The 12,153-nt window shown below is 37.7% G+C and overlaps 1 protein-coding gene across 1 annotated transcript in view; it reads right to left on the minus strand.

Annotated features, from left to right (window-relative positions):
* SLCO5A1 (solute carrier organic anion transporter family member 5A1) overlaps nucleotides 1–12,153 on the minus strand; it is a 120,970-nt gene that overhangs the window by 61,726 nt on the left and 47,091 nt on the right. The window contains exons 3-4 of the mRNA XM_054590236.1: nucleotides 9,435–9,567; nucleotides 4,432–4,649 (exon numbers count right to left, since the gene is read on the minus strand). Of these exons, the coding sequence (XP_054446211.1) occupies nucleotides 4,432–4,649; nucleotides 9,435–9,567 (351 nt within the window). The remainder of the gene's footprint in view (nucleotides 1–4,431; nucleotides 4,650–9,434; nucleotides 9,568–12,153) is intronic.

Consider the following 12,153-nt stretch of genomic DNA (forward strand, 5'->3'; position numbering starts at 1 on the left):
CAATAAAGGCCATATATGACAAACCTACAGCCAATACTATACTCAATGGGAAAAAACTACAATCATTTCCCTTAAGATCAGGATAAGAGAGGGATGTCTGCTTTCACCTCTCTTAATTCAACATAGTACTGGAAGTCCTGGCCAGCATCAGACAAGAAGAAGAAATAAAAGGCATCCAAATTGTAAAGGAGGAAGTAAAACTGTCATTATTTGCAGAAGACATGATAGTTTATACAGAGAACTCTAACTATTCCACTAAGAAACTACTAGAACTGATAAATGAATTCAGCAAAGTAGCAGATAAAAATTAATATCCAGAAATCAATTGTATTATTATACACTATTAACTATCAGAAAGGGAAACTAAGAAAACAATCTCATTTACAATTGCTTCAGAAAGAATAAAATACTTAGGAATAAATTTAAGGAAGGATGTAAAAGACCTGTACTTGGAAAATTATAAGACACTGAAGAAAGAAATTGAAGATGATAAAAATAAGTGTTCATAGGTGAAAAGAATGAACATCATTAAAATGTCCATACTACCCAAAGCAATCTATAGTCAATGCAATTCTTATCAAAACACCAATGGTATATTTCACATAACTAGAACAAATATTCCAAAAATTTATATGGAACCACAAAAGACCCTGAATAGCCACAAGCAATCTTGAGAAGGAAAAACAAAGTTGGAGGAATCATGCTACCTGAATCATGCAAACTATACTACAAGTCCATAGTAATCATAACAGCCTAGTACTGGCATAAAAACAGACATATATTCAGTAGGTCAATGGAACAGCATAGAGAGACCAGAAATAAACCATGCCTTTACAGTCAATTAATATTTGACAAATGAGACAAAAGCATACAATGGGGTAAAGATAGTCTATTCAAAAAATGATGCTGGACAAATTGGACAGATATGTGCAAAAAAATGAAACTAGACCACCTTATTACACCATACACAATAATATACTCAAAATGGATTAAAGACTTAAATGTTAAACTCAAAACCATAAAAACCCTAGAAGAAAACATAGGCAGTAGTATCTTGGACATTTCTTGTAGCAATGTTTTTTCTGATGTATCTCCTTGGGAAAGAAAAGAAAAAATAAACAAATGGAACTACATCAAACTAAAAAGTTTTGCAAAGCAAAGGAAACCATCAATAAAATGAAAAGGTAACTTACTGAATGGGAGAACATATTTGTCAATGATATATCTGATAAGGGGCTAATATTCAAAATTTATAAAGAACTCATAAAACTCAACACCAAAAAAAGAAACAATCCAATTAAAAATGGGCAAAAGAACTGAATAAACACTTCTCCAAAGAAGATATCCAGATGGCCAATAGACATATGAAAAGATGTCCAACATCATTAATCATCACAGAAATGCAAATTAAAACAATAAATGAGCTATTATCTCACACCTGTCAGAATGGCTATCATGAATAAATCAACAAACAACAAGTGTTGGTGAGGATGTGGAGAAAAGGGAACCCTTGTGCACTGTTGGTGGGAATGCAGACTGGTGCAGCCACTGTGGAAAGCAGTATGGAGTTACCCTCAAAAAATAAAAAGGGAACTGCCTATGACCTAGTGATTCCACTTCTGGGAACTTATCCAAAGAATTCCAAAACACTAATTCAAAAGAATATAAGCACCTCTATGTTCATTGCAGCTTTATTTACAATAGCCACAATTTGGAAACAGCTTTGTGCTCATCAGTAGATGAGTGGATGAAACAACCATGGTACATACACACAATGGAATACTATTTGGCCATAAAAAAGAAAAAATCTTACTCCTTGCAACAACATGGATCAACCTGGAGAGCATTATTCTAAGGGAAATAAGCCAGTCAGGTCAAAATAAGCAGCATATGGTTTAACTCATGTGGAATCTAATAAACAAAATGAACTAACAAGCAAAATAGTGACAGGCTCATAGAGAGCAGGGGGACAACTGTCTGTAGGGGCTGGGTGGTGAGAGGGGTGGAGGGACTGAGCACAGAAGGAAAAAAGAAAAATTCATGGACACGGACAGCAGTGTGGCGATTGCCAGTGCGGGGCGGGGGTGGAGGGCGGTGGAAGAGGGAATAGGGGGGTAAATGGCAATAGATGGAGAATGACTTGGGGTGGTGAACACGCAATACAGTCTACAGGTGACATGTTGTACAATTGTGTACCTGAAACCTGTATAATTTTCTTAACCAGTGTCACCCCAATAAACTCAATAAAAAGGAAAAAATAAAGAAAACATCATGAACCATGAAACTGAGCATAGAAAAGATGGCAGGAAGCAACCCCTGGCAGTACAAGAAGACACCAACAAAACAATGCGTAGAATCAATTTGGAAAAAAATAATTTTAAGACTTTGTGATGACTTTTATCACTTTTGGACCTGCCTGCCTCAACAAGTGCATGTTCCCCCAGAAGCAGGTCCTGAGACGAGGACTCAAGTCCAAGTCATTCACTTGGGAGTCAGAAAACACGGGACAGGGAATGCGGACGTGATGTTCAGGCAGAGAAGGCAGCCTGCAAACGGTGGAGAAACACACAGAACTGTCTCTCCCCTGAGGTGAGGGAGCTGGGTGTTTATCAGCCATCGGTTAAGACTGCTTTTGTGGGGGGAGGCCAGAATGTTCATTCCTTGGCACTTGAACCTACCTCGAGCAGAAGCCCTGCAGTTTCCCAGCCTACAAAGAAAACCTTCAGGCCAATGATGCAGGTGCGGGCCGGCGGGAGCCTCCACCATGACGCGGGAAGGTCCAGAATGTGGACAGGGCCCTGACAACCTTGTCTGCGCCGCATCCCCAAGAAGAACTGTTCCCATCAACGTTCGTTTCTGTTGTTGGTATCTGGTATTGATCTTTTCTCTACTACCCAATACAGCATGTATTTCACACTCAGGTCATCAATTTCTAAGCTATAAAACATACAATTTTAGCTTACCTCCACCTTTATTTCTCCCCTTAAGTTTACTTTATACTCTCTATAAGACTCTAGGTCCGTTCCTGTACTGTAAATTCTTTAACATCAACCTAGCTCTCATCTAAATTGTAAAAAGAGAAGAGAAAATCGCTCCTTTGGTAGCAGCCATCACGGTTCATAATAACATCCATGAAAAACAATGGGCTGGTCCTGGTCCATGGGGTAAGAGCTCAGGCCACAGTGGCATCCAGGGAAATGGTTATGTTATGACAGTAGAAGAAGTCATTTTTTGGCAGTTTCAAAATACACATTGTCACAAAATGAGGAAGTGGAGGGGGAGGCAAATCTAAAACTTAATAGGAAAGAAGCATTTCCAGTGAAATGTCACTTCACTTGCTTTGAACAGTACAGTAATTAAAAATAGTCCAATCTAAACATTATCATTCTTAGACTGTGGGGATAGTTCCATAATATATTAGTAACTTCCCGCTAGGCCGGACATATGTCTCTTTTGCTTTACTGTGTATGTAGTCAAAGTGAGATGATAATGTGCCTAGGTAAATTTTATCTAAAACAGTAAGCACTTTACAAATGTCATGCTTCATAATCTCACAAAAATCAATTTCAGGGAACTCAGGAAATAGCAGAAATTAATGGGAGTGCAGCGTTGTAAGTTTCTTGGATTGAAGGGATTTATTGCCACTTAACAGATATACTGACTGTTGGACAAAGACTGGTTGAGATACAGTTAAATTGTTTAGGTTGGAGATTGCCTAATCTAGCTTTAATAAAGTCATTATTTTTAAGAGAAATAAAAATGAAAAAAACAGATCACTACACATCACTGAGACTTTTTAGATATTTTTTTATACTGGGTTTGGAGGCTCAGCCCCTGGCTGCCCTTCTCTCTGTCCACTTAACAAGCATTTGGCAGAGCCACTGTTGAGTGGGATCCCTGGCTAGCGGTAGGCTTTGTGCAATATTTAAGGAAGGATCAGGCCATATTACCAAACCCACTATTCCCCTGAAACAAACCATCCATTACATAATGCAATAAGTACAATATTTTTTAAAATCAAACATCTCTAGATATAGTAAATGACATATATAAATGTATCTTTGGATCTAAATCAGTGTTTCTCAAACTATCTGTCAGAAGGAATAGTTTTATTATTATTATTATTATCATTTCCAGCCTATCATGCATTGATACTTTTGCAAAATCCATTAAAGATGAATCATTAGAAAATAATTTTTTTAAAAAACATACAAAACATAAGCCCAATTTGTTATTATTACCATTAGATCCAACAGGCATAAAATGACTCTGTCAAATGTCTTTAAAAGTTTCACAATACTTACTCTCAATTTCAGTACTTATCTTGTCTCAGACCAGTAACAGCTGTGGGCGGCACTGGCCTGGGACCACAGTTTGAGCCACACAGATCTGAACTACCATGCACATATTTATTGAAAAGACATACTTTACCTCTGACATTCTTTCCAAATCCCATAGAAGAAACTTTTTTGTCCACTTGCTCAGTATTGTTTGATTTTTCCTTCATAACGTCATCATCACTAACAGCATCAACAGAGTATTTTTTCTTTTTCTTTTTCTTGTGTCGAGGTGGAAGCTTTTTTGGAAAAGTAAACATTGGGAATATCACAAGAAACATTGCAATGGCACAAAGGAGGAATCCACTCCACCTAAAAAATTGGGAAATGTGAATAGCATTTATGGCTGTTGCATTTTGAGAACAAATTAGCAAAGTAGAATTTTGTGGTGATAAAATTCTCCAGAAAAAAAACTTTTGCCGCTTATCAACTGTAAATCAGTAGGAAATAGAACAAACCAAGAAAATCCTCCCTTTCTGTGGTATAAATGAGAAAACTATCCAATAACTATACTCATATTATAATGAATATTATAAGCAACCTGACAAAAACATCTTTTCAGGTATTTTTAAGCACTCGCATTAGTTCTGCTACAATGTGCATTTTTTAATAAATTAATAATACATAAATTTAATAGAAAATAATACAGACTCTGTAGCATGTTTTGTGGACCAGTAGAGACACTTTTTTCTTAGGAGAAAATCATTAATATCTCATGTAAAATGTATTTTAAATTGCTGATGACTCAAATACTTTTCTTCATATATGTGATATATTGAATGCTCACCATATTTAACCATGAGGGCCATCAAAGACAGTTCATTTGATTCTTTACTTCAATAATTACAACTTAGTTGTAAGCAAGCTAAAGAATATGTCTCCAACAAAGGCAAGAATGTATAATTAAGTGTTAAATTGCATGGTATAGACCATGAATCCTATAAAAGTTCAGAGAGGGGAAATGTGTGTCAGAAGGATTCTTAGGAGAAGTAGAACTTGAGTGTTGCTGAATCAATAACCTGTCTTTGAACTCGTCTGAGGTTGCCCAGCTGCAGAAACTAGGAAGGAAACAGACAGTTGAACTCAACTTCTAGCCCTGTATCAAGGCTCTGGGTTTGTGACCTCAGGCTTCTTGCCTGCATAATTCCCCAGGGGAGACAATTTCTCAGCCTCCTTTCAAACATTTCTTAGCAAACAGCCCCTGGTCCTACCTAACACAGTCAATTCTTTCTAACCAGGATTCCTCAACTCCAAACTCTGTCTTTAAAGCTTCCAAGTTCATGAGTGCTCAGACTCTGTCCCCTGTATCAACACCCCGTCACTTGTAACCACAATGAAAGCAGCATTGTAAACACAAATGTTGGATTCAACCCCGTAAGAATATAGATCAATTGCAAAGTAAAAATTCATTTATAAAATTAGTGCTTCAATTAAAGTGCCATTAGTTGCTAAAGGTCATAGTTTAGTTGAGAGAATCATTCCTAGAACCAGTCATTAATAATCCAGTGTGCTATTTGCAAGCATATTTAGTTATATCACACAAAGATTTTAAAACAATCAGAAAGCAGCTTTCTTTTGAGACAATTGCTCAGGACAGACTTGAAGCATCTCAATTATTCAGAATACAATGATAAACACAGTGCCTGACATGGATTAGGTACTGAAAAAAATTTCTTGCATAAGTACATTGAATGAGATAAGTTTTGAAAAAAATGAATTCATCTGTCTGCAGGAAATGTAGCTACTATAATACCCGGCCCCTTCAGTACTCAGCTGCTTACGAGGCCTTTCCTAACGTGGCCCCTGCTCATCAGCCTTTCTTGACATTCAGTCCCTAGACCTCTCACGCTCTCTCCAGAAGAGAGCAGGCAGGGCCGTGTAAGGAACAGTTCTGGGGCTGTGGGTTCAGACTGACCTGGGTTTTTATCCTGTCTTTACCACTTACTAGCTCTAATATGCTAGGGAATGTATTTTGCTTTTCTGAACCCACTTTCTCATCTGAAAGAGGGGTCATAATAACTGTTTTGGAGTCATCAAAATGAATAGCCAATGTACAAAAGGAAACTAATAAAATGCCTGCCCCGTCAGCAATCAATTCATAGCAACTGGTTTTGTTTGTTTTTATGTAGATCTGCACTCAGATTCCCTCACCCCACTCAGAGTAATTTACTTATATTACATGCAAACATTAAAGATAGACTCATAGTAGCCTAGAGTGGGAGTAAATATAGAAGAAGGAGAGGAATTACAGAGAATAATAATACAAAAGTTCGGGGACGTTTCTAAGCAGAGCAAAGCAGCCCACTTTCTTCAACAGTCTACAGTAACAAATCATTGTTAACACATGATATACTCATGGTGCTAAAATAAAAAAGCTGAGTAAGACAAGAAATGTGCATTATGTGTTGGAAAAAGAAATACGAATAAGAGTCCCAATTGAAAAGCCAGGGTTCCTAACTCCTTTCTATGAACCACTACTCAGAGACTGCTGACTAAGAGGGTCAATTAAGTATATTGACTAACACTTTGACCCTGGACTCAGTTTATCCCAGCTCTCACTGGCTCTGAGGCTCTGGGCAAGTTATTCAAATCACTGAGCATAATATTAGTGACTACATATGGCTGTTATAAAGCTTAAACAACAACGTATGCAAACCTCTTAGTATAATGCTTGCAAGCACCCAATAAATGTTAGCATTATTCCTTCCTTCCTTCCTTCCTTCTTTCAGTATATGTTTATTGAAAAACATATCATTCTACTAGGCATGGTGTAAAATAATATTGTATCAAATAACTGTGTCTTTGTTCAAGGTAGAGGTCTTACAAACAAGGCTACTTGATAAACAAAATTCATTTTTAAATAGACTCCTATTATATATTTCTATATTGAGAAATTTTATTACTTGTAGAATGAATATTGGGCCACTAAAATGAATAAAACTACTTGGACATTGATGAACTACAAATAAATGAATAATAACTAACATATTATATAGCAAGAACCATTTAGCTCTACATATATAGACTCATTCATTCCTTACAACAACCCGGTGAAGTAGGTACTGTAACTACTTCTGTTTTATGGATTTAGAAAAACAGTAACAGCGGAGACACAGAGAAGTTAAGTAACTTCCCCAAGGTCACACAGCTATTAGGTGGCAAATTCAGATAGAAACCCAGGGGACTATGGCTTCAGGGTCTGCACTGTTAATCCCTCCACTTTACTACCAATTGGGTTGATGTCCTCTAGGAACCTTTTTAAGGACAGTATAAAGCACCTGAAGCTGAAAACTCCTGCCTCCTTCATTCTATCTGCCCCTAGTTGGTTCTCTTTGCCTTTCTCTCTGCTGCCCAATGTTCCCTATTGCCACACTTTTCTCATGGACATCTATACAGAATGCAGAACATACTTTGGATATTTATAAATATATTTTAATAACCTAGTTTTCTGAGAACAAAACAAAAACATCCTTGTTCTGATTTATTTCAAAGCTGCAAAGAAAACAGTAGTTGAAACCAAAAATTTCACTATCAGTCAACAACCGAAAACTCCTATGTTATTCCCCTCTTGCTGACAAGGGAACTTCCTTTTGTATAATTTCAAAATTCTACCAGACCAGGGTCATCTAGATCTTAGCACTTCCATCTTCGAAGAGCATTACTTATGAAAATAATGCCTGATTTTTGGGGGGAGAGTGCTTGGGGAAAAATGGAAACAACTATACTTGAACAACAATAAAAACAATTAAAAAGAAAAAGAAAATAAGAAATGCTCTATAACCTAATTAATATTTTAACTGCTTTGAAAATAGTGTTAAACATTATTCCCACAAAGCTTAGGGTTATGAGGTTATTATCTTATAATGAAGCACAGAACATGGTACTCAAGAAACTTTAGAAAGTAATTACTTGGCACTAATGTCCAATATTGCAGTATTCTCTTTGGAATAAAATGAAAATTTCTTATCAGCGCATACCTATCACTAATCTTTGTTAAATGAATTTAGGACACCAATACTTCTTAGTGCTTACAATCATGAAGAAAGAACTCACGTTCAAGTTGAGGGCAATGAAGGACTCAAACACAGCCCTGGCTATCTGAATAAATAACCTACCAACCAAAGATGAGTTCTCGTTCTCTAAGTCCTAAACATTACTTAACAGGGCAACTAAGGGCTAGCAAGTGAGGGAGTAGCTAAATCTCCAGCGTAGGTGGCGAACAAACTATCACCCAGTGAAGAGATTCACTGCATGTAATGATGGAAAAGTAGAGATAGAGTTCTCAGCAGCGGGGGAGGGTTGACAGAGCTGAAACACAATATAATAGGGAAGTGGGGGGGGGAATTTTTAAAGGTACAGAAAAGATCATGAAAGCTTTGATTAAAGTGCACTGGAAAGTCCCAACACAGCCACATCACTTTTCTTCCTCCCTTCTGCTATAAAGGAAACAAACACCTCCACCCTAAAGAATGGGGATTAGGCTCTTATTCCCAAACCCTCTGTGTCAGTTTCCTATTGCTGCTGTGACAAATTACCAACCACTCCCCGGCTTAAAATAGCATAAATGTATTATTTTTATAGTCCTGGAGGTCAGACATCTAAAGTGGGTTTACAAGGCGGCATTCCTTCAGGAAAGCACCTGTTTCCCTACTTTTCCACCCTCTAGAGTCTACCTTCGCTCTGTGGGCCACAGTCCCTTCCTCCGACCTCACAGCACATCAGTCCAACCTCTGCCTCAATCACCATCTCACCTTTTCTTGCTCTGACCTTCCCGACTCCTCCTCTCCCTTAAAAGGACCCTTGTAATTATATTAGGTCTACCAGGGTCCCTCAGGATAATCTCCCCATCTCAAGATCCTTAACTGAATCACATCTACAAAGTCCCCTTTGCCATAAAAGGTGACACATTCTTAAATCCTGGAGATTGGGACATAGCTTAACTTTAAGGGATTATTATTTTGCCTACTACTCCCTCCTAGGGGACTTTTGGCTATTTTTTTATATTCCCTCTGGGGAAATTTTTATGTTAACTACAAGGGTACTATGACTCTACCATTAATAATAAGTGAAATGAAAAATTTAGTAAATAGTTCTTACCAGTTTCCAATGAAACGAGGGTCATTCTGGTCAAGGTGAACAGGATTTCTGGGATCAACATAAAAACCAATAAGAAGTCCACCTAATAAATATCCCACTGCAGGACCAAGAGCTCCCATGACATACATGATGGCTGAGAAGACAGAAGGGGAAATGTGAAATACAGCGACATGTTCCTTAAGTTGCAGAAGTTGTCTCATTTCAGTCACACCATGCAGATGCCACCGTGAAATCGAGTTAACAGCTTCCAAAAAAAGAGTGAAAAGACTCACTCTTTAGAGAACTTTAGAGATTGTGTCTATGTTGACATTTGGGTTTCAAATCATGTCCTTTATTTAACTGTTGTCTGTTGTTCTCTTAGAACATCAAAATCATTTGGAGAACTTTGTGCTTGATTTTATTTTGTTTTTTAATATAAGTGCCCTCCACCTGACCTGGATCCACTCAATTTAAATTTCTGAAAGTACAGATGTGGCCGGTTAATGAGGCGGTCACTGGATAACCATAAGGCAGTAAAAGGGAGTCTCAACAATAAGAGAAAGGAAGAAAATGACATTTCACTTGTCACAGCTAGAAGGTTATAACCGGTTAAGGGAACTTGAGGCCAGATTTTGCCATGAAGCTGGATCCAGTTGAATTGCCAACTTCTTAAGCACCCTCCAATCACTAATATTTTCAAATCACCACTTTAGATTCAAAGATCTCACAATAAATTTAGTTTATGGTTAACTGAGGAAACTTACTTAACGATTACTACATCTCCTTAAATAGCATGAGTGAGAACTCAATTGGAAAGCACCAACCCACAGCCGAATTAGATGATAATTTTTTAAAGCGCATGTCTAAACAGGGAGAGGGTGGGGTCTTACTGTCAGGAGGTCAGAAAGTTTGTCATTCTACCCCAAAAATTTCACCATCAAAATGGGCTTACAGCAAAAAAAAAAAAAAATAACAAATTTGCTGTCATTTTTTATGTTGTTTTCACGCTGTGATTTAAATTTTTTAAATAAATAACATTTTGCCAACTTTTAAATTTTGAGGTAGGCTATGAAATTCCTTGAAAGTCATAGAAAATCTAGCCACACTCCAAACTCAGTGTTTGTCCTGTTAAAACTCAGTTACTTGGGGACAAATCAATAAACACATTTAAGGAATACCAAACTCAGGTATTCCATGTTTCTCATTCCTAGTGCCACCATACATTTTCATCACTGAAGAAATAAAATGGTTTGCAATATCCTTTATTATTCACCAGAAAGCAAATGGAATAATCAGAATAGCTGCACCTTTCGTTATCGTCTGCACCTGAATAAACTTTGAATCATCCTGCCCCTTCTGTTACTGAGAGCTCCAGACAGTCATTTAACACCTGCTTGCACTTTTCACACAATTTCAGTAGAGAAAGCACAGTGTTTACTTTACAGAATCATCTGCTTGTAACAATGAGACATTAGGTTCTTGGACTTCAGCATTTGTGCTTGTAAATGCAGAGTGGAGGAGGCACAACCTCAAATGACTGGTATCCTTTTGGAAGCATGCCTTTAATGAAATAAAATTAGAATCTTGATAAATATCTTGTTTAACCTCCCTGCTTATAGCCTGATATAGAGCTCAAGAACAGTAAGTATTTCTCCAGCCCCAGGTATTTCCATATGTACATGAAGATAAAATTTACGTTTACACCTCCAGGCAAACCAGCACTGTATACAACTTAAAACTGTAATGAGGCCAAAATGTGACATGAGTCATCTTCCCAAAATAGCTCCTCTGGCATGAAAGAGACTGCCTTACAAACACAGACGGGAAAAGGGGTATTTCTGCCAAACTGTTTATGCCTGGGGCCCTGAGAACAGCCTCCCCGAGCGTGGCATGCTGCAGCGGGCGGGATGTGTGCTGGAGAGGCCCGCCGTTGCCCAGTGACGGGAAATCCACACCTTAACTACTTCCTGAGATGCAGATGGAGCTTTTTTAAAGTCGCTGTGTAATCAGAAAAAAATTATCTTCATTGTAAGTCCAACAGAATCATTCTCATTAACAGAAATAAATATATACATATATGTGTATCTATGTATAGCTATATTGTATGCTGCATATAGTATAGGAACTACTATAAATAACTATGTTTTTATGTGTATGTTATATATGTATATGTATATCTATGTAACTATACTATATATAACTATGTGTTTACATACATTTATAAATCCATGTCAATAGGTATATATAACATATTGGAAATATATAATAACTCATCGATGTGGTCCTATTTAGTAAATAAATCATTCTGGCTACCGAATTAATCTTATCCATTGATTAACCAATGGCACTCATTCAGAGTTTATTAGAGGAGCGAGTTGTTGAAGCAAACACATATTACTCACTCCGTAGTCAAAAATTCCCAATCACCCCACCCCCTCACTGTCTAAAGAAAAAAGTCTAAACTGCTCTACCGGGAGTCCAAGGGTGGGACAAACTGGCCTTGTGCTGCCATTGGAATCTTCAGACCTACGGCCAGTACTCCAACTGATGACGCCCAGACCAGGCCTGGGCAGAGCCCGCTCCTTCCTGAGCAGTGTCCCCCTGGGCCTATCTGAGCCCCACCCAATTTCAAGGCTCAACCAAGTCCAGCGTGGACAACGCCCCCCGGTGGACTCTCTCTTCACCACCCCTGTAAACTATAATTTACGAGATTTTTCACATGCACGAAAACTTACACCTT

Source organism: Pteronotus mesoamericanus, unplaced genomic scaffold (assembly GCF_021234165.1).
Source record: "Pteronotus mesoamericanus isolate MK-2021 breed Mesoamerican mustached bat unplaced genomic scaffold, CSHL_Meso_final scaffold_174, whole genome shotgun sequence".
Lineage (NCBI taxonomy): Eukaryota > Metazoa > Chordata > Mammalia > Chiroptera > Mormoopidae > Pteronotus > Pteronotus mesoamericanus.